Source organism: Heterocephalus glaber, unplaced genomic scaffold (assembly GCF_053883595.1).
Source record: "Heterocephalus glaber isolate CG9 unplaced genomic scaffold, H.glaber_assembly_v1.0 deba00001497, whole genome shotgun sequence".
Taxonomy (NCBI): Eukaryota; Metazoa; Chordata; class Mammalia; order Rodentia; family Bathyergidae; genus Heterocephalus; species Heterocephalus glaber.
Genome location: NW_028258320.1, coordinates 2,595,037 through 2,616,394, shown reverse-complemented (window position 1 = coordinate 2,616,394; position 21,358 = coordinate 2,595,037). Strand labels below are relative to the sequence as shown.

The window sequence follows — 21,358 nt, the reverse complement described above, 5'->3', positions numbered from 1 at the left end:
AGGCATATATACAGCATACACATTTTATTGCAAGTTGCACTTTAAAATGTAATATGTTGATTACAACAGCACATGATGGGTTTTACCTGAAACATCATTGGTTCTGTGGCAGATGAAAAGTTTAGACTTTTGGATAGCTGTACTTCGGGGTCGTACTTTTTCAAATAGGCCTTAATCATCACGGTTTTTGCAGTTCCCTGCTCTCCTGTGAGCAAAACAGCCTGCAAAGACGCGGGGGGGGGGGGGGGCAATTGTGTTGAAAGGTGTTATAAGATGTTCAGTGTCCAGTGTCTTATGGGTCTACTGGGTATTCTTGCAACCTAAAATACAATGAACTTTTTTTTTTTTACAATGAACTTTTGATTGAACTTGGAGATTACTTCTGCACCAAAATAAATCCTAGTGGAATTAAAGATTTAAATATAAAATGCATACAGTGTTATAGAAGTCCTGGGAGAGAATGTGGCTGAGTATTGTGCATGGCCACTGGGGTGTGGAAGAGACTTTCTTTGAAAGCAGATGCCCACTTTCCTGAGAGTCAACAGCTCACTGAGTTGGAGACAGACCCCTGGGTCCTGGGGTTCATTTGCCAAAAGTGTTTCCTTCCAATGATACTACCTCTGGGCCCTTGTGTTGTAGAGTTTAATTTTTCTATCTATAGTGTATGAATAAAGGTTGCATTTCTGAGGTGGCTGGGGATCATCTAAGAATCTACCTATTAAACTTACTTTATGTTGTTTTGCAATGGTGTCTATCAAAAAATTTGTTCTAATATTGTCAACATTTGGGACCAAAATTGATGAATATTCTGGAATACCATCCATTGGATAAAAATATGGCTGAAGTTTCTTATTCCAGTGCTCCCAATCACCTACACAATAGGAAAATTTTTATCTTAATAAAAATGCATCCTTTGAAAGTTATGTTAGAACACAAAAATGTTAAGGGCTTCATAATAAGTTGAATCATATAAACGTCTAAAAAATATTTCCCTAAAACATGTCACTATATCTGTTTATTTAAAGTTCTCTTTCATTCTTTTTTCTTTCATTCTTGACAATGATAATTTATATCTTCTCTTTTGTAACCTCATGTTTCTAATAAGAGATTTCTTAATTTTACTGATCTTTTGAAAGAATATCTTTTGATTTCATTGATTTTTCCCTCTTATTTTTCTATTTTCCATTTATTGATTTCTGTTTTGGTCATTGGTATGTCTTTCTTCTGCTTACTTTGGGTTTAACTGAAACCTTTCTTCTTTTGTAATATAGATATAAAGTGCTATAACACTTTCCTACTGAGAAATGTTCTATCGTCCAGAATATCTGGGGAAATATTTTCTGTGCTCCTGAAAAGAATGTGCATTCTGCTTTCTGGATGGACTGTTTTATAACTTTCTACTAGCTGAAATGGGTTGATCATGTTCAAATTTTCTTTAGAAAAATTCTGTTTTCCCAATTACTGACATCTTCACCATACCTGTGGATTTATCCATTTCTGCTGTTCTCTGACACCCCTCTCTGTACAGATCCTTCTTCTCTGGGGTTCTGCTCTACAAATCCTAGCCACCTGGCCTCCCCCAAATCAGTCCCTGCCTCCTCACTTTGGGGAGATGGCCAGTTCTGTGTGGATTTCCCCTCCCTGAGCTGCTTCTGGAAGCCACCTTCAGGCAGTGATCTGGTACAACTGCTTTGTTTCACTTCTCTGAGTGACTTTAGGACTGCACTATCTGTTGTTCAATGTTTGAAGAACATTTGTTTCATATACTGTGTGTTTTGTCCAGGTTCCCAATAGAAGAGGCTAAACCTAGTTTCTACTACTCATTGTGCCAGGAACCAGGCATGTCCATATTTAATTTAAAATCTAAAATGAAGCCTCTGGAGCCAGCCTGATCTTCTCCATGAGAGCCGTGTCCCCTTTGGCTCCTCAAGATGAAGTTCTTTCTCTGTTTCCTCTTACACTCTAACTCTGCCTAATAAATCAGCCTAAGTCCTTCAGAAAGCAAGTGCAAAAAAACACATAAATATAAATAAATAAAATTAAGTCTCTCCAAAAGTGTTAATGTCTATGCCCAAAAAGGATAAAAGGATGAAGGATACACTGATGAAGAAATAACTGGAAGTTGTCTGTTATAGCCTTTATTACAGCCACTAAGCATAGAACATCTTGATTCATTTCATAGGCACATATGCTCAGGCAAATAAATCTCATCAAAAGTAGTTATTTAGGGGGATGCCTATAGCCCCGCAACGTTGTAGTCAGCAAACTTCATCAGGACCCCTTGAGGAATGAATGTGACTAAGTGTTGTCACCCTTTTGTGAACATTGCCACTAAAATCAAGAAGGCACCATCATCTAAACGTATAGAATCCATGCTGGTTACTTGGAAGAAAATGCTAGAAACATCAGTGCAGCCCTCAGAAAATCCACCAATGTCTGTCTTTGATGGCACAACGGAAGGCAAACACTGGGCATCATTAGTGGGTGCCACAGGACTGGAGGGTTGTGGCTTCTGGGTCTTCACCCTGATAACTTGAAGCCTGGCCTCTGAGTAAGGACGACACCCTCAGAGGAAGCAACTTGATCCTTCGAACAAGATGGGACAGTGGGATGCTCAGAAGGCAGTCTCTGGAGAAGCTTGGCTCTGAATACCGAGAATTCATATTGATATTTAAGGGTTCATTTGGTTGTTATTTTGCATTCTGAGTTGGAGTCCCTTTTTGTCATCTCAAACCTTTAGAGGCATTTAATCACTTGCTGTAAAATTATTGGTCATTCTGGTTAAAAGTGGTTGGCTGAAAAATTCATTTACCTCATTCCCTTTCTGCACAGATTTCCACTTATTTTCCATTTTCAGTATTATCTCTCACCCTCAATGTGCACCCCAAGTCTAGGAAACCTTTTGTTTTGCACCCCCCAAATCATGACTCTTGTGTTTTGCCTGTGTGATGCAGAGTGTGGTATGTATAGCAGCAGACTTGGGAAAGAGGACCGGGAGGTCTTTTTTCTTAAACAGACTCCCAGCTACACCTCTAATTTCTAGTTCCACCTCCACCCCACATCCCAATTCCTGAGCCTTTTGTGGTTTCTGTGATGTACACTAAATTACTTCTCAACTCTTCCCACCGCCAGTTTAGGACTTGGCTTTGCCAGCACAATAAGCTACCATTACCTTTCTGCTTTCTTGCTTTCAAAATTTTGTTACAGCTGTTTACTCTCTTGTTCTATTTATCCTTTTGAGTTTATGCATTAAAACAACAACAACAAATCTTTGCTCTTTTATAGGTTTTAGGAAGAAGCAGAGGTAAACATAGAAAGCATGTATTTTTCCTCCCTGGGGCTTAAAAGAATTGGGGCCTGGACTCAAGATAAAAGCACCAAGTTCAAGGGCCAGGGATTTAGCTCAGTGGTACAGTGCTTGCCTCACAAGTGCAAGGTCCTGAGTTAGATCCCCCATATGGAGAAAACAACAACAACACAAAAAAACCACCAAGTTCAAGGGCCCTTCTTTTAAGAAGAGGTTAGCTGGGTCTGCCACACAGGGAAGGCTGGGACTAAGGTGACAGTACTAGCCCTGCCCCAACAAGTCTGCTAGGCACAAAGGAGGCTCTACCTGCTGGGTTAATTCTCTACTCATTCTGACTTTTTCAACAGGCAAGTTGTGAGACTGACCTGTTATGTGCCTTTCCACATTTTGCATCATGCAAACATTCTGTGCTTTCATGCACTTCCCTCCTTCAGCCTTTAGAAGTAGACGATGTAAGAGGGATTGCTACTTATTTATGATAGATTTTCCTTGGGTCACTCCAAAAGAAAAAGTCAGGAGTCTCTATACCAGTTCCTGGTGTAGCTAATAGGTAAAATTCTACTCTCTTTTGCCTAGATGCCTCTTTTAAAATGGTGTTTAAAATTATGTTTTCCAATTACTATGGCCCCATAGCAGAGTTTATGGAAATTTGTATTTTTCTCATTTAAAAAAAAAAGCATAATTTTGGTGCTGCTGCCTGCCTCACAAGAACAAGGTCCTGAGTTCAATCCCTGATACCAAAAAAAAAAAAATATATATATATATATATATATAATTCGCTGTTCTTACCATAATCAGTAACATAAAACTCATACATGGTTTGATTCGTGCCCGTGGGTATTTCTGGCAAGTCTAACTTGCTCTCATGACGTCGTAAAAAGGCCTCAAGTTTTTCTCTGTTATCCAATTCCAGAAGGGCACCTATACTCCACATTAGGCCGAAGACAAATAATTTATGGAGATGATTGACACATGAAACACCCCCTTCCTCTTTGGAGGGGATTAAGCCTTCCAGAAGATTGAGAGACTGAAACATTTTTAAAAAACGTAAAATTTTAAATTAAAAAATTTTCCAGAAAATATTTTTTGAAATAATAAAATTAAAAGGAGGAGGGAGACAGAAAAGAGAACATATATATCTCAAGTCATTGCTTGATCCTTGTCCTCCAGGCCACAACATTTAGAAGACAGGCCTAGGTTAGGCCTAAAACTAAGCCTAACCCTAATCCTAACCTTCTGGAGTTAGACAAGTTGCGTGGTATGGAAGAATTTGGAATGTAGAAGTGTGGTTTCTACCCCCCGCTGCTCCTCTGACTCTGTTTCCTGATCTGAAAAGTAAAAGACCAACTCTAGATATTTGCTAAGGTAGCTTCTGGTTCTAAAGTTGGGTTACCCAGTCCAAATCAAAGATTTTTATTTCTTATTAATATGTTATAGGACTCAGCAGCCTGGCCCTAGAGGAGGCAGCCACCTGCTTGGCAGAGTTTTTATCCAGCTTTCTAATGTAAGAGGTTAAATCCAGTTTCTATTACTCAACTGTGTCTAGAAGCAGAAATTTCCATATTTAATTTAAAATCTAAAATGAAGTCTCTGGAGCTAGCCTGATCTTTTCAAATTAGTTGAGATAGAGAGTTGTCCAAAGAATAAAATATTTACTGTTTGGCCCTTTAAGAAAACAAAATTGGGAAGGGTGGAGGGGGTGAAGGGAGGGCTAGGAATGGGGAAAAAATAAGAAGCAAGATGCATCACGTAAAGGTACAATTCCCAATGAGAAATGTAATTGTGTTGTATACCTACAATGTACCAATAAAAGAATTGAAGAAAAAAAAATTATGTCAAGGTAAAACTTTCTCTTATACATCTAAAAGTAATTACTAAATAATTCATTGATTTGGGCCCTGTGTGTTATTTCTAACCTACCTGGCCTCACTAACTGACATCTCTTACATTGAGAATCAAAGCACTAGAATGAATAATTCTCACCAACAGACTGGAAATAGGAGACCCCTTAAAAATCTGCAATTCGGGCCAAGGTTTTAGCTCAGTGCTGCTGCTGCCTGCCTTGCAAGCACAAGGTCCTGAGTTCAATCCCCGGTACCAGAAAAAGAAAATCTGCAATTTATTCTGATTTCTTCCCAATGACTCATAGGAAACTGAAGTATAGGGGAGGGGGAGAATACTACAAGCTACTCCTCACAGAATTTTTGTAAAGCCAAGATCACCATCCAAGTATTCCAGATTGACACAGGCTCCTAACTGTACTTCTCTATAAACCCCCTAGCTTTATTTACTTATTTTGTCCACTCTCGTTATTGGACTCACTTTCTGGGTCAGGTGACAGTGGGAAAGATCATTCCACTTCCCCTGATAACATCGCTCTGGAAAGTGAAAACCATAAAGAGAGGATGATGATGAATCATAAGATCTTCTCAGAGCCTTCATGGCCATATCTTTCAAAGATTTCTAAGGATTGCATGAATTTTCTATTTTTGATTCCTGGACCCGAACACTGAATCCAAATAAAACCTAAAAATCTAAGTAGTGAATGGACCAAAAACCCACAATCTTACCTGCACAATGTAGTTGCATTCTAAGAGCTGCATTTTGGGAGCGAGGTTTAGTTTCATAAACGTATATGCATCCTCAAATGCCTTATCATACAGAGCCTGGAAAACAGTGGCTTCCTGGGCTGTCCGCCTCTTCAACCATGCCTACAATAAAGGAACCAGATCTCTGTTTATTAAGAAAGTGCAAAAGGCTAAGCCCTGGACACACTTCTGTGTATCTCTCATTCCCACCTGTAATATTGCCCTCCAGCTGAGTGCAGAGCTGCTGATATAGACCATGCCCATCCTAGAAACTGTGGCAGGAGACGCGTTCTCAATATTGTGGACCTCGAACAAAAGCTTACAACTAGGGGCCATGGGAATGCGATCTCCATTCGCCAACGTGAGTGTTTTGTTATCGTCCAACACAGAATTTAAATTCTCGATCCAAATGGCATCCACAGGGCCATCTAAAATGAGGAAAATGTTTTCACCTGCAAGCAATTAAAACAGAAAAATCCACTTTCATCTACAAATTAATGAAAACAGAGAGTTAAACAAAGATGGTGTTACTGACAGACCGGCAGGGAGAGAAATGGTCACAAAGGAGGGGTTGTGCTTACCCTTTTTGGCTTTTAACGTTTTTCTCCACAGAGTAGAAAAAATCCCATCTGTCCAGTCATTGGTGGCAGTATCCAGTCTGCCAAACATCTGAGGAGCAGTAATAGCTTTTGGATTCATTCGCATCTCTCTATGAGGCCTTCCGCATTCTGTCAGCGCCTTCGTCAGGATTGTTGTAACGGTTGTCTTCCCAGAACCACTAGGCCCCAGAGTCATCAAGCCATGACGTACCAGAGACGTCTCATACAACTGCTCAATTAAATGATAAATTGGGGGAAAAAATGTAATCTTATGAGTCTCTGGCTGACATTCATAAGAGCTGAAATTTTAAAGGCCTTAATGAAGCTCTTCATTAAAGTAACTAGCTCAGTATTTAAGACATAAAAATGTTCTTGGTTTTACTGGATATGGGTAGCAAATTAGTATCACATTAAAAAATAACATAAGTGATAAAGTAATGACAATGTGGGACTTGAATGACATTTTGGGCAGTCATTAATTAGAGTTCTCGCTTTTGCTTCTCTTACACTACTACTTCTTGTGATTTGGGTTTGCTGCTATAGAACAGAATTTTTCCACCCACAAACTTTCTCAGCATCCAGCGTGGTGATACTGCCCCTTAGTGGTGGAAGGCAGCATCTCATGGCACCACAGTGAAGATCCAAGTTACATGGTGGCCTCTAGCTCCCTGGAAGCACCTCTTGCATGAGGATTGGTTGCCAGTGATTTATTCAGGGGGGTACTCCCAGAAGAAACAGAGAGGGGCTTGGAGAAGGGGGACAGGGATATGAAGAGGCCAAGCAAGGTGTGACTGAGGACAGCGGCAGAGGGTACACTTAAGAGCACTCCTGCCAGGACTCTCCAGTGATTGTTCCACCTGGAAGCAGAAGCAGAAGAGTTTGACTTTTCCATTCCATCACTCATGGGCCCTTCAGTAAGGAGAGGATGGCTTGACAGCAGGGGGAATAAACTCCAGGCACAGCCTGCCCCCTGTGACTACCCACAAAGTGGCTCCAGTTGTCCTTTTGCTACTAGAAGCAAACACACACAGAGCATCTGGGGAGGGGACACATGGCAAGGGTAAAAAGAGATTAAAGAAAATATGCTAAGGGCACAGACAGCACCTGTTAAATATCCCGCCTACAGTCCTCTTCATAAAAATAAGTCAAAGGTCTCCTCGCTGGTCAGAAGTAGAACCAGAGTTGTTCTAACATTTTGGGTAGAAATGGATTACTATTGTAATCCATAGTTCAAAAGCAACAGAGGCACTGCCTGTCACATTTTGTTCCAGAATAACATTACTGATCCCTCCCAGATTCTATTCAAGTCACCCACCAAGATGATAAGGATCTTAGTACACAGAGTACTGTACCATGTATAAAGTGTTCCACCAAAATTTTAATGGCTTCCGATACATGATGATGAAAAGTACTTAAAACTTTTCTCCATATATTTCCTTGTAAGATCTGGAGATGTCCTTTATACATGCACATGTTATAACTCAGCGAACAACAGTAAGTCAAAATAAGAGTTGCAATTTTTTTCAAATGCAGTTTTAATACTCTCTAGTTGGAGACCCTTTATTTTTCAAAAACCTCAGAAAATATCTCCCAAAGCATCAAGCTCACAGAGATTTAATCCTGTGGCACTGCTGTGGGTTCTTTAGTCTGCCGGGTAGGGCAATGGTTGTGAGAATAAAATATGATGGACAGAAAGACACTGAGGAGCCCCAGCTGTGGGCAGTCTGCCACCTTGGCACAGGAAGTGAGCTGGGTCTTTCCCTGTCACATCCCAACCACTCTTGAGATTCTGGTTACTGCTGCACCTTTTCATCAGGTGTAAGTAATAACCAGACTAAATTACTGCTTTGATTACTGTGAGACAGGACAAACATATTGCTCCTGAGGACCCTCGTTCCAATGATGTGTATATGCCTTTTTAATTTAGTTTCAACATGTACATCAAGGAAGACTAATTCAGACTGTGGTCACGTGATGGCTAACCACTCATATTTATTGTTAGGCTGACAACAGATCCAAACTGCCTCACCTGTATAAGTTTGAGGTTCCAAGGTGGGTGGTTGATCAAACCTTCTATCTGAACCTGGTTGGCTACTGCACCTTGCAGTTCCACGTAAGTGTTACTATCCAGTTGTAATCCTGGAAACAGGTCATTGATTAAGCTGAGAAACAGGGGTTCATCTTCATCAACCTAAGGTGACATGGGTTAAAATAAGTCAACAAACATTTATTAACTAGCCAGATGTGTATTGCATTCTCTACTTCTTGCCCAGAGAATCATTTGTTGCTCTCCTAATCTGACTTGCATGCTCTGGTGCTTTGTCCAGAACACCACCACCAAATCTACATGGCACTGAAGTTTCTTGGCATTCACCATCTACCATCCAGCCTCGACTTCCTTCTCCGAGTTTGATTTCATTATTTATCATATGAGTGTTCTGCTTCTCACAGACTGGTATTCAAATGAAACTTCAAGTATGCAATTTATAATCCCAACCTCACAAGAACAGGACACTAATATTTCATTTAAGTTAAGAAATACCCAGCCAGGTGCAGTGAGTGGCACATGTCTGTAAACCAAGCTACTTGGAAGGTTGAGGCAGGAGAACCACAGGTTCGAGGCCAACCTGGCAACTTAGTAAGACATTGTCTCAAAACGAAACTCAAGAAAGCGCTGGGGATATAGCTCAGTAATAGAGCTCCCTTGGGTTCAAACCCTGGTACCACAAAAAAAAAAGGAAATATCCATGACCATGTAAGACTTCGTCTAACATTGACTGGAAAACTCCACTGAATCAGTGTTCTGCGTCTCTTACATGTAGTAGATATGAATAAACTGACTCCAACTCCTCATTTGCTACATCTTTAATACATTCACTGGCCAACTCTAACCTCTGACTCCTGATTTTTCCTCCAGGGCAAAATTTAATAGTTTTGGGAAATAGGAATGGTGTTGATGTTTTGGGAGAAACATATCTGAGATAAGCTATTCATAGACAAAGCAAAGATTCTCATGGTTCCCTATGAATCCAGATTTCCATGTTTAGAACCTGTGTTACACTACAAATAATGGTAGAGAACCTGATTGAAACTTGAGCTGGAGCCCACTGAGGACCTGTTTTACTGGTCACGATCTAAGAGAGGGCACTTCCGGCCCAGGATGGTCATGGAGGGGATGGGTACTCTGACTTCTGTATTTTTTTTTTTTTTTTGGTACTGGGGATCGAACTCGGGTCCTGGTACTCTGACTTTTGGATGCACATTCATTCTCCATGTGATTGTTAGTGCTCACTGCTCAACAGGAGCCGACCACCACATGCCAGCCAAAGACGGAAGCCAGGTCAAAACTTGGAAGAGAAGTGAATTCAGGAAAAGAAAAACTCAAATGATACCAATTTAGAGAGGTTCATATCTCTCAGTCCTCTCATGACAGTGCTTAATTCACTATCTTCCGGTCTGGCTCTTTTTTGAGCTCCAAGTGTTCTCAGTACAGATAGAATATTTCTCAATCCAAAGTCATAATGGACCTAAGATGAGGGGAAAAGGCAGGGAAAGATAATTTAATTAAAAAACTCTAAATATTAAAGTCAGTTTTTTAAAAAAATCCACCGATTGGCATTTATCAAGGTAAGACTGCACAACGAAAAACCAAATTCTATAGTATGAAGTTACCTGCTTAGTGAGCTGCTCTTCACAGAGTTTGTAGAGAACATAAAACTTTTGGGCCAATATCACATTTTCAAGAAAACCACAGCTTGCAAGTTTAACTCGCATAATGATCTGAAAAGTAATACGGTGAGATTTTTTTTCAGCAACTTTAATGAAAAAAGGTAAAGAACATACATTATATTATGCTTGTAAATGCTAGCACATACCTGTCTATCAGGAACCATCATAGCGACAGTTCTAAACTGGATTTTTAAATTTTCTGGCAGTTCCTGGCGTCCAGCGTATCCAGGGTTCTAAGAGTCAAAATATATTTAATTTTTAGGTATTGATAAAATTTTCACTTCCTGTGCACAAATACATTTCATGCCCCTCATTCAGATTCTTAGGTGATATTGAAAAATATTAGATTCATAAAATGTCCTTCCTGTATCAAAAATGTGTACTGGACAATCCATATTTAATAATGTCCACATAACTTCTTTTCTATATCCATTTTCACTGTATTATTAACGCCACACATGTACTTTTGTATAGCAACAATTAAGCATCTGTGTATATTGGTTTGAAAAATAGAAAAGAAACAAAAGATAGAATAAGTGAATAAAAGGGCCAGGGATTTAGCTCAGTGGTGCCGCCTGCCTCGCAAGCATAAGGTCCTGAGTTCGATCCCTGGTACCAAAAAATAAAAAAGAAGAGTGAATAAATGAATAATTAGTTCTAAAATATATTACTTAAAGAGGAGAAAAATAGGATTTTATTTTGAACAGCCCACTAGGTAATTTTTAGTTCATCTCTTCAATTATTCTTTGCACCCATAGTGAAATTCATTGGCAAAGAACCATCAAAAATAGGAACCATACAACCAATAACAAGTGATGGCGGGGGTGTGGGGAGAAAGGAACCCTTCTCCATTATTGGTGGGAGTGCAGACTGGTGCAACCACTATGGAAGTCAGTATGGAGATACCTCAAAGAACTAGGGCTGGAGGTCCCATTTGACCCAGCTATTCCCCTGCTGGGTATTTTCCCAAAAGAATTAAAAGAATCATACCACAGCGATATATGTGCACTCATGTTTATAGCGGCACAGTTTGTATTAGCGAAAGCTCGGAAACAGCCTAAGTGCCCATCAACTGGAAACCAGACAAAGAAGATGTGGTTTTTTATAAAATGGAGTACTACTCAGCCATAAAGAATAAGAAACTAGAGTCATTTATAGCTAAATGGATGCATATTGAGGCCATACTCTTAAGTGAAATAAATAGGACACACATGTATAAATACCGAATAGCTTCTCTAGTGTGAGAAACTGAGAGTATAAATAAGGATTAAAAGGATTAATAATGAATAATTGATAATTTGAAATAGGAAAAGGTCCAAAGGTGTAGGGGTGGTGGGAGGAGATGGGGAAAGGAAAGAATGGAATGGAAAAATTATGAGAAAAGAAAAAAAAATGGAAATGAAGTCTATGTAAATAGGGAAGGCTGGAGGGGTGAAGGACGCACAGATAATGGGGAAAAAAATAAGAACCAAGATACATCATGTACAGGTACAAACATGCAATGATAAATGTAAATGTACTGTATACCTAAAATGTACCAGTAAAAGAATTTAAGAGAAAAAAAATAAAATAAAAATAAATAAGAACCATAGGAGTGAGGGGAAGTAGAGAAGAGAATGATAAGAAAATATTGTACTGCAAAGGACAACAGTAGAGGTGGAAAGGAAACTAAATTTCCTCACAATTAACACTAGAACGAAAATAGGCCAGATCCAAAAGTTCCAAAGGAAAGTCTGGGAGGTCAAAGATATGTGGCAAATAATGGTCCATCAGGCCCTGAACATTTACTGAAATATTACGTGAAGACTATAGACCTTGCTAGGTACTGGAAATACAGAGATTGCTAATTGTCCCTCAATACTCTTCTTCCTTAGTCACAGAACCCCAACTGCCAGCTGTGTACATCACCACCCAGATTAAAAACCATACTTCCCAGCCTGCCTTGCAGCTGGTGTGATTAAATTCCATACAGCAAGCTGCCAAGGGAGACATCACTGTGAAATATCCTCAAAGTTTACAGTTGATTAAATCAGCTGGATGGAACAAAATAGATATACTTTCTGTATGCAGCATCTTGGTTCATAAAGTGACCTTGGAGATGGAAACCATGATAGAGTGGAAACAGAAAGATCTAAATAGAGTAAAGCCTTACATGCTAAACAACTATTTTTTAATGCACAGCTTAATGCAATAAGCTAATTCATATTTATAATTTTATTCTTAATCCAGGGAGACTGTTAAACTTCTTTTAAATTCTTCTCAACTGTAGTTTCACACTGAGCAAATTTCTTCATCCTATTTCCTGTTATAACTGATAACTTCTAGATTATTATTATTTCCCCAATTGCTTTACTGCATGTTTGCTTACAACAAAGTTTATCAGAAACTTTTCTGTTCTCGCTTCCTATAATTTATCTCTGTCCACTGGGATCTTTAAAACTGAATACTTACTGTTATCTTGCAACTCAGAGATTTACCTTAGTAGATAATATATAAACACATTAAAACTGATTTAACATTAACTTAATTTCCCTAATTTGTGAAAACTGTTTATTCTTGCCTTTGGCTGTTGATCTGTACAATAATTTATCTCAGGGCACTGCTGTTAATCACATGGTATCTGAATTTGTTATGACTCTTTGGTATCAGATTGTTCAATTATTCTGAAAATTTTAAGTCATTTTTTTCTGTTAGTTTCAGGGGAAACTAGGTGTAGTGGTTAAGCAGGTAGGTTTTGATTTTAGAAACATAGGAACCAATTTGTCTTACTGTCTGTGTGACTTCAGCAAGTTTATTGGTCTCCCCGAGCCTCAGGTATGCAAGCTATAAAAATACCCTCAGAGGGAATGAATTAATGAACATGTGATAGTCATTAGTGGTAATGATCAAATATTTCAGGTTTTACCTCCTTAGGATCCCATGATAGGGCTGTACCTCCCTCCACCTTGAAGTTAGGTGTGACCATGAAAGTTACCCGGAGCCAATGAGACTTGTGATTTGTGACACTTCTGGAAAGAAACTCTGAACCAGAGCCCAACTCTTCATGTTCTCTTTTGCTTTTGCCATAGCAACCAGCAATGACTGAGACAGTGACTACCTTGTCAGCCTGCATACCAGAGTAATGACATATAAAGCAGACCCTGGCCCTCCAACCCTACCCAGCCAGCCCACAATGGGCATGTGGCATGAGGGAGACATGTTTGAGGTTTTAAGCAACTAGGATTTAGAGATTGTTTGTTAGTGTGGGGTAGCATGAGTTATGCTTAGTTGTGCATAAGACAGTTGTCCCAGAGCCTTATATCTAAGAGCTCAATGAACCACAGCTATTGGTATTAATATACTACTATTTCATCTTCAAACTGGGCTATTTTTACTATTCAAAAGGAATCCAATGTTCTGGGGTATAGCTCAGTGGTAGAGTGCTTGCCTAGCATGCACAAGGCCCTGAGCTTGATTCCCACACCGAAAAAGACAAAACAAACAAAAATCATACAATAAGAAAGTCCTTAACTGCCAGATAGTCAGTCATTTACGCAAAAATAGATAGGTTCCTTTTTTTTTTCAGTTTGTAACAATCGAACTAATCAAATTGCATTTAAAGTCTATGTTCTCACCATTGTTAAGAAGATTCCAAATTCTGGGTTCAAATCAACACAATCACCATCAGAGAAAATGAACTGCTTTTTTCTCTCTTTTCTCGCTGTCAAGACAATATAAATTTGTTGGGCCGCCACTGATAATACAGGCAATTCAATTCTGTTAAACTCATCAAAACAGCCCCAGGAACCCGACTGTGAGAGACCTGGCATGAAAAACAGTTAATCTGTAAAGTTTTACTCTATAATGCACCTTCTTGACAGCAATTATTGCTCCAAAATGCTTGCAAACATGATTCATGCAAAGTTTCCTATCTGGCTCTTTATAAAGACATCATTATATTCAGGAATACTGCAGGGGGGATAAAATTGGAAGTTCTACCTTCAGTGGGGGTGGACATGGAAGAAGCCACAGTATTGGGGAAAATAACAGAATAAGGGGTGCCCTTTCTGGGTCAGATCTCTCTGCTCTTTTTTTTTAATTGCAAAGAGACAGAAATGTCAGGATGCAAGGTGAAAACAGGAATGGCCAAAGGGATTTTTTATTTATTTTTTACAAAACCCAGCACAAAGAAAGACCTGGATATCATGAACAGTGCTCCAGTCTATTCTCTAAGAATGAAAACTTACGTTACCTTCAGCTATATGAAATGTTCTTATTTCTTTTATTATTAGCCACCCAGTCTTTTTCTCTCTCCCTTTAGAATTTCCATGATATGGATAAGTCTTTCTGTTAAACTCTGTCTGTATCTCTTCTTCTTTTTGCAATATATTCTCTTGGCTTGATCTTTCAATGGAAGCATTTCTTTCTTTTAATTTACATCTCCAATTTCCAAGAATTCCAGTTGTTATTTTCTCATAACAACCTGTTTTCCTTTAACTGGCTGAATGTGATACCTTCTTGAATCTCTCTGAAGCTACTGATTTTACTTATTTTTCCATTTTCTTTTGTTTCTTCTTTAATCCAGTTTACCATATGCATCTCCCTAAGTTCTTGAAATATTTCATAAGACTGTTATCTCTACATAATGGCTTTTGAATGTGCTGTTCCCAAATGCAAGCTCCGGTTTGCAGGATGCCTGCCTGTCTCTGGTGCTTTGAAGGAAGGGCTGGGAGAGAGCTTGGGGTTTGTCCTCTGACCCAGGTTGCTGGCCCTGCCTCTCTGGTACATTTCTTACTGTCATTTTTACTGTATACAGTATTGTGGATACAAAATTTCATATATTTTCCTTTCCTTAATATATCACATATAAATCACATGTTTGCAATTTAAGCATCGAGACCACCATAACTGACACTCGGGGTTGTTTCCCGTTATTTGCTGTTGCAGGTAATGCAGCTAAGAACATTCACAGATGTGCCCTTGGTGAATATAATATACCCCGAGGTGGACAGCTTAAAATATGCGTGTCTGCTTTGTAAAGTAATGCCACTGATTTCTAAAAAGCCTGACACTCCCACGAATGGTGGATGAGGGTTTCTATCGCTCTACATTCTTGCCAGTGGTCAAAAAATGTGACACTTAAATCTTTGTTCATCTGCTAAGTAAGTTCAGAATGGAATTTCACTATAATATGCACTGTTTGGGTGCTGGTCGTTTGGTTTTCTTTCTCTGTGCAAAGCTTTCTTTTCTATTGTGTCATCTTCGCTCATTGATTCACGAGCAGTATTTATATATTAGGGATACTAATCCTTTGTAGAGAGCATACATTGTCAAAGCTTTTTCTAAATTTCTGGCATGGTTTCGTGCCTTTTTGGTATCCACTAATGAACCTAAGTTTTTAACTTAGGGTAGGCAAATGTATTGATCTTTTCTTCATGGTTTGTGATTTTTGTATTAAACTTTATTCTAAAACAATGATCACCTTCTAAAAATACTGTTACACTTTTACCTTCCATGTTTAGGCATTAATCCCCCAGAATTGACTTTGTTGTATGGAATGAAGAAAGGATTCAGTTTCCTTTATTAAATAATATTCATCTGCTATCCCTGAACCATTTATTGTAAGGTCCATCTCTTCATCGTAGATGTACAACACCATCATTTTATCATATACCAGGTGTCCCCGGCCTGCTTCTGCATTCTCCTACTTATCGACCCCTGCCCTAAGCATACTCTTATTTTCATTTTTTAACAATTTTTGTGCAGTGAAGTTGATTTTGTGTTGATTTTATGGTCTAGCAAGCTTAATAAATTCTATTTTCCTGCAGATTTTGTTGAGTTCTTTTCATAGTCTAGCATATCATATGTAAATAATGAAATTTTATATTTCTCTCTAGTCTTTGTATTTCTGTTGCCATTCTCTGCTGCACTGGCTAAAACTAGAGTGCAATGATGAATAGAAATGACAATAATGAGAATCCTTGCTTATGCCTCATCTCAAGGATTCTTTCAAATTTTCAGCAGTATGATATCTGCTGACAGGTGAGCCATGTGTCTAGAAGAAGAACTCGGGAAACAGCCAATGTCAGGGCTCTGAAAAATGAGTATGTGTCAGATGTTTGAACAGCATCAGGAAGATCAATGTGGCTGTGGTAGACAGTGAGGGGAAAGAGTTAGGAGGTCAGAACAATGTGAAGGAGGTGTGGGAAGGAGAAAGTGTGATCATCTAAGACAGCATTGGACCATTGTAAGGATTTTGGCCTTTTATTCTGAGTGAAGAGGAGGACTTTTATTCTGATTTCGGGAGGACTATGTCATGATCTGATCTATATGTAGAAGGAGTATTGTGTGCAGCTTTGAGACTAGAATAGAGTGGGGAAGGGTGTAGACACAAGACTAGCTAGGAGGCTTTTGGAAATGGCTCAGCTGAAAGATGATGGTCACTTGACTCAGGACGACAGCAGTGGGGACAGGATGGTGAAATTCGGGGTGTATTTGGGAAATAAAATCAATAGTTTCTGTGGATGGGTCAGATGGGAATATAAGACAGACAGAAGTAATGAATAAGTCAAAGTTTTGTTTTTTGTCTGAACACCTGGAAGAATGGAGTGGGCACTTAATGAGATAGGGAAGGCTGGGGAATGAGCAGATATGGGGAGGGAGAGCAGGAGTTTGACTTTGGGTATCGTGAATTTGGACCTATTAGACGTTTAAGTGGAGATGGGAGCCAGAGTTTCAGAATGATGTCTGATCTAGAGATATACATTAGAGAGTCATCATACAGATGGTATTGAAAGCTTGAGTCTGCATGAGATTCCTAAGAGAATGCATGGAGACACAAAACAGAAGATCACCAACGACTGCATTCCAAGATGGATGTGCTCTTGGATTTCTTTTTCCTGTTCATCTAAAATCACTTATCTACCTTCCAATGTGTTTTCCAAAGTTTCCCAACTGCTGATGGCCATCTCTCTTCTTATTTTCCAGTGTTGCTGTGCTTTTTAAAATATCTTTCAGTTAAGTGGTATTTAATACAAAAAGGGAAGTCACCTTTGTTGTCAACTTGCTATCATGTCCTTACCTCCACTGTTGTTTCAGTCTGTTATAAATTGATTGTGTTTTCATAATCCAATACACATTCAGTACATGGACTATTACACCAGCAATAGTATTGAGCCATATGATATTGATAATATCCAGCCACATTTCATTCAGGAAAATGGCAATATCATTTAGGACAACTTGTACTAATGTTGATTACTGAGATAATTCATTTTAGATTTACATCAGCAAATAGCATTCATCAGCAATAAAGAACAAATTCATTAAAAATAATTTAACAATAGTTAACACTTGCCTTTGAAAATCCTTCCTAGGCCTCTGAAATCCATTTGGTCTGAGCAGTTGAATACAACCACATATTTTCCCAAACATCTGCCCATGTCTTTTGTGGTTTCTGTTTTGCCAGTGCCTGCAGGTCCTGCTGGAGCTCCTCCCATGTTCATTCCCAAAGCCTGAGCCAGCGTGATATAACATCTGTGAGTGTGAACCAAACATGGTTTTGTGAATATGAGATAACTCATGTTCCAGAAAAGCACAAGCAAGAGTCCACTGTGATCAGAATGGACCTGTTAGAGTTTGAGCAGACCACATGAAAAAGGTGACCAAACAAGGGGAAGGCAAGAGAAATCAAGAGAAGGCAGAAGATGAAACTTGATTGTGTCATAATTTTATCTGGAAGCAGATCTATTTATAGTCATGGCAGAGCTAAATGTTCTAAAAATTAATTTAAGTCAATTCCACTATTTTGAGTGTGTTCTGTGCATGGCACATTGAACTAGGTGTTGTGGGTTATATGAAGATGAAAAATACCCAGTTCTTCCTTAGTATCATTACTGGAAAGAACTGTGAGAGGATCTGCCACTGGCTGATTATTCAGAAACTTCACTTTAGGCATCAATTTCTGCATCCGAAAAACCAGGAGGCTGAATTAGATGATATCCATAGTACTTTCCTTTGCAATTCTAATCACATCCTTTGTGCTTCTTGGAATATTTTCCATCTTTCAATCTAAAACTCATTATTAAATTACTCAGTGAACATTCAAGTTTGCTTTTATTCTTTTATCTTTGTCTACTTCATAAAAATTTAACGGATATGTTCATTTAAGTAACAGCCATGGTTATTTCACATTAGACAGACTTTGATGAGCTAGCACAAACCCGACACAACAGCAAGATGCTTTGAATATTTCAAATGTAATTTTAAAATAATTTTAAACACATAATTTAATTATGAAGTAGTATAACAAAACCTGGGTTTCCTACCTATCAGTTAGTGGAGTGATAACAAGGCGATCGGTGCATCCCAGAAATTCATTTTGGTAAATAAAATCAACATCAGTAATAGATACCACAGTTTGATCCAAATCTTCCTTAAAATAAAATCTGCTCTGTTTTAACCATTCAAAATCTGTAGCAGATTTGATATGCATTTTTACCTTAAAAACATGAAATTTGCAAAATTTACAGGCTGAACTGCATAGCATAAAACATAAGCATGTGAGCATTTTTATTCACTCATTCATGAACTGATTCTCCTTCATTAAACAAATATTCATTGATTCCTTTTGTGCAAGACAGCATGCTGGGTGAACAAAGACAGACACTGTTGCTGCCTTCTGGAGCTCACAGAAAAAGAACAAAGGACAAACAGTGAAACAAGGACAAGTGATTTCAATACAGTATGGAAAGCACTGTCAAAAAAATTCAGTGTTCATGAAAATATGTAGCAAGAGAAACTAACCAAGCCCATGAGATCAGAGAGGGGCACTTGGAGGAAAAAACACCTAAACTAAAAGCTGGTTGAATTGTAGTAATCACTCAAGGAAATAAAGGGCAAAGATTTAGAGAACCTATTTCCCATGTTTAAGAAACTGAAAAAAGTTCAGTACACAACTGAACATATTTAGAGCTCTAAAAAAGAATGAGAGTTGGAGCTTCATGGTGCCTTCAGAAAGGTTTTGTAGATTGTCCTTATGTGTCTGGAAGCCAGGAAATGAATGGTACACACATACAGGTCTTCCTACACCAGCAGTACGGCCAGGCCACCCAACCTGCCTGGTCTCTGGCATATACTGTACCTATGTATGAGACAAGACGTACAAGGCCCCACCACTATGGATGAAAGCTCTGGTACCTGGTCCATGAGAAGAAAGAAAAACCAGGTCAGCATTTTTAGGAACTCCAGCCCACTACAACTGCATCCCAAGGTAGTTCATGACTTCCCAGTAGGTCCATTTCCAGATCATTCAGCAGACACTGAAAACTGGACCTCTGGCAAGTACAAGTAACTCTACAATGTTCAACGCTCCACCTGACCACAGCTCCCCACATCTTGCTATTTATAGTCTTACTTTTTGTTATTATTGTCTGTAGCATTGCTCATGCCCATGCTTCCTCCTCCACTTAAAGAATCTGGCTTCCCACACAAAGAAGAGTTTTTATTCATCATTTTAAAAGTGCTACTTTCAGGTAACATAGTCTGGCTCCATCTCCAAGGACTTCTTTTCCTAACACAGAACCCACAGGCCTGGAGATGTAGTGAAGTAGCTGCTTTTATTAATCCATTATGATGGTAAGAAGGAGAGGAAAAGAAAAGAGAATATATCTGTTGGGTTCTGAGTATATATGGATTATAATGTGAGCACTATGCATGGAAAAATAAAGAGTACCTACACTGGCTACAAGATCCTATGTTAGTTGAGATGCAAACTCATGATAAAGTCAGTGGTGATTAAGATTAAAAAGAAGGGCCGGGGATTTAGCTCAGTGGTTTCACCACCTGCTGCGCAAGCGCAAGGACCCCAGTTCAATCCCCAGTACCAAAAAAAGAGACAAAAAGAAAAGTTTCATAGTTTTTATGATGGCCAAGTGTTTTGTTTTTTTCTTTTAAAATTCATTCTGCTTGGAAAGCTTTGCTCAGCACTTAGTTTTAAAAGAAATTTCTTCCACGGGACTTCGCCTTTAAGAAGTCAGTGAGAGAAGTGTGGACAACATCCTCAACAATATCCTCATAGCAGGTACAAGACTGCATTCCACACTAGTGTTTCTTGAGGTGAACACCAAAGCGTAAAAATAACTGCAATACAATGAAAGCGAGTCTGTAGAAGGCCATAGCAGTATGTCTATATGTGCAGCTTTCTGATGATTAGTTTGATCCAAACTAATCCAAATTCTATAGCCGTTTTTCTCAACCATTACTATACATGTGAAAACACCTAGGGATCTTATTAAAATGCAGATTGTGATTCAGTAGGTCTGGGTGAGGAAGGAGTTGGAGATTCTGCTTTTCTGACAGTCTCCTACATGATGCTAATGCAACTGGTCCTCATGTAAGATTTTGAAAATAGGGATCTAGGTTTCAAGAGAATAGATGGACTGGCTGTGTATCCTTCGTAAAATCTTCAATAAATATCATTTATCTGATCAAAATTTTTGATAAAAGTGAAACGGCTAGTCTATGATCACATTCTCTTTAAAAAAAAGTTCCATGGGCCGGGGATTTAGCTCAGTGGTTCTGCCACCTGCCTCGCAAGCGTAAGGACCCAAGTTCAATCCCCGGTACCAAAAAAAAAATGTTCCAAGTTACACAGGTTATGAATCTCTAATGAAGGAAGGAGATGCCTTTAAGATGAATAAATTAGGTACAATAAAGCAATGGTAGTTAAAGACTGTTAAATGGTGGCATATGAAAACCACCTGGCCTCTCCCATGATAGAAGATCCCTGCTAATAGGATAACTTGGCCTAGCCCAAAGCCACTGACTGATTAGAGTGCTATTTCCAAAAGGAATATCAAATACCACCCTTCTTATTCCAACCCTGCATAAGAACCTTGCTCAAATCAACCCCTGTTGGATACTATCAGTTGACAAATAGCCATAAGAGTGCTTTGAAGTTCAATTCCACTAATTCTGGACTTCTCCATTCCCAGGGGGTACATCACAGCTCATGAGCTATCCCAACTCAACTATGTCATGCCTCTAGTTAATGTTCAATGAAACAGTTAGTTGATTCATATCATATCAGTGGGTTCCAGACCTTCAGCGTAAAGCAAATATATATACAGCTATTTAAGCCACACCTGATACAGGGC

At 38.9% G+C, this 21,358-nt stretch overlaps 1 protein-coding gene across 1 annotated transcript in view; it reads right to left on the bottom strand.

The window, feature by feature from the left end:
• Window positions 1-21,358, bottom strand: part of Dnah8 (dynein axonemal heavy chain 8) — a 262,037-nt gene that overhangs the window by 139,509 nt on the left and 101,170 nt on the right. Inside the window, exons 43-55 of the mRNA XM_087184476.1 lie at window positions 18,530-18,702; window positions 17,560-17,738; window positions 13,838-14,025; window positions 10,370-10,456; window positions 10,167-10,274; window positions 9,887-10,021; window positions 8,524-8,685; window positions 6,477-6,723; window positions 6,106-6,347; window positions 5,878-6,018; window positions 4,097-4,334; window positions 729-871; window positions 87-221 (exon numbers count right to left, since the gene is read on the bottom strand). Coding sequence (XP_087040602.1) covers window positions 87-221; window positions 729-871; window positions 4,097-4,334; window positions 5,878-6,018; window positions 6,106-6,347; window positions 6,477-6,723; window positions 8,524-8,685; window positions 9,887-10,021; window positions 10,167-10,274; window positions 10,370-10,456; window positions 13,838-14,025; window positions 17,560-17,738; window positions 18,530-18,702 — 2,178 coding nt within the window. The remainder of the gene's footprint in view (window positions 1-86; window positions 222-728; window positions 872-4,096; window positions 4,335-5,877; window positions 6,019-6,105; window positions 6,348-6,476; window positions 6,724-8,523; window positions 8,686-9,886; window positions 10,022-10,166; window positions 10,275-10,369; window positions 10,457-13,837; window positions 14,026-17,559; window positions 17,739-18,529; window positions 18,703-21,358) is intronic.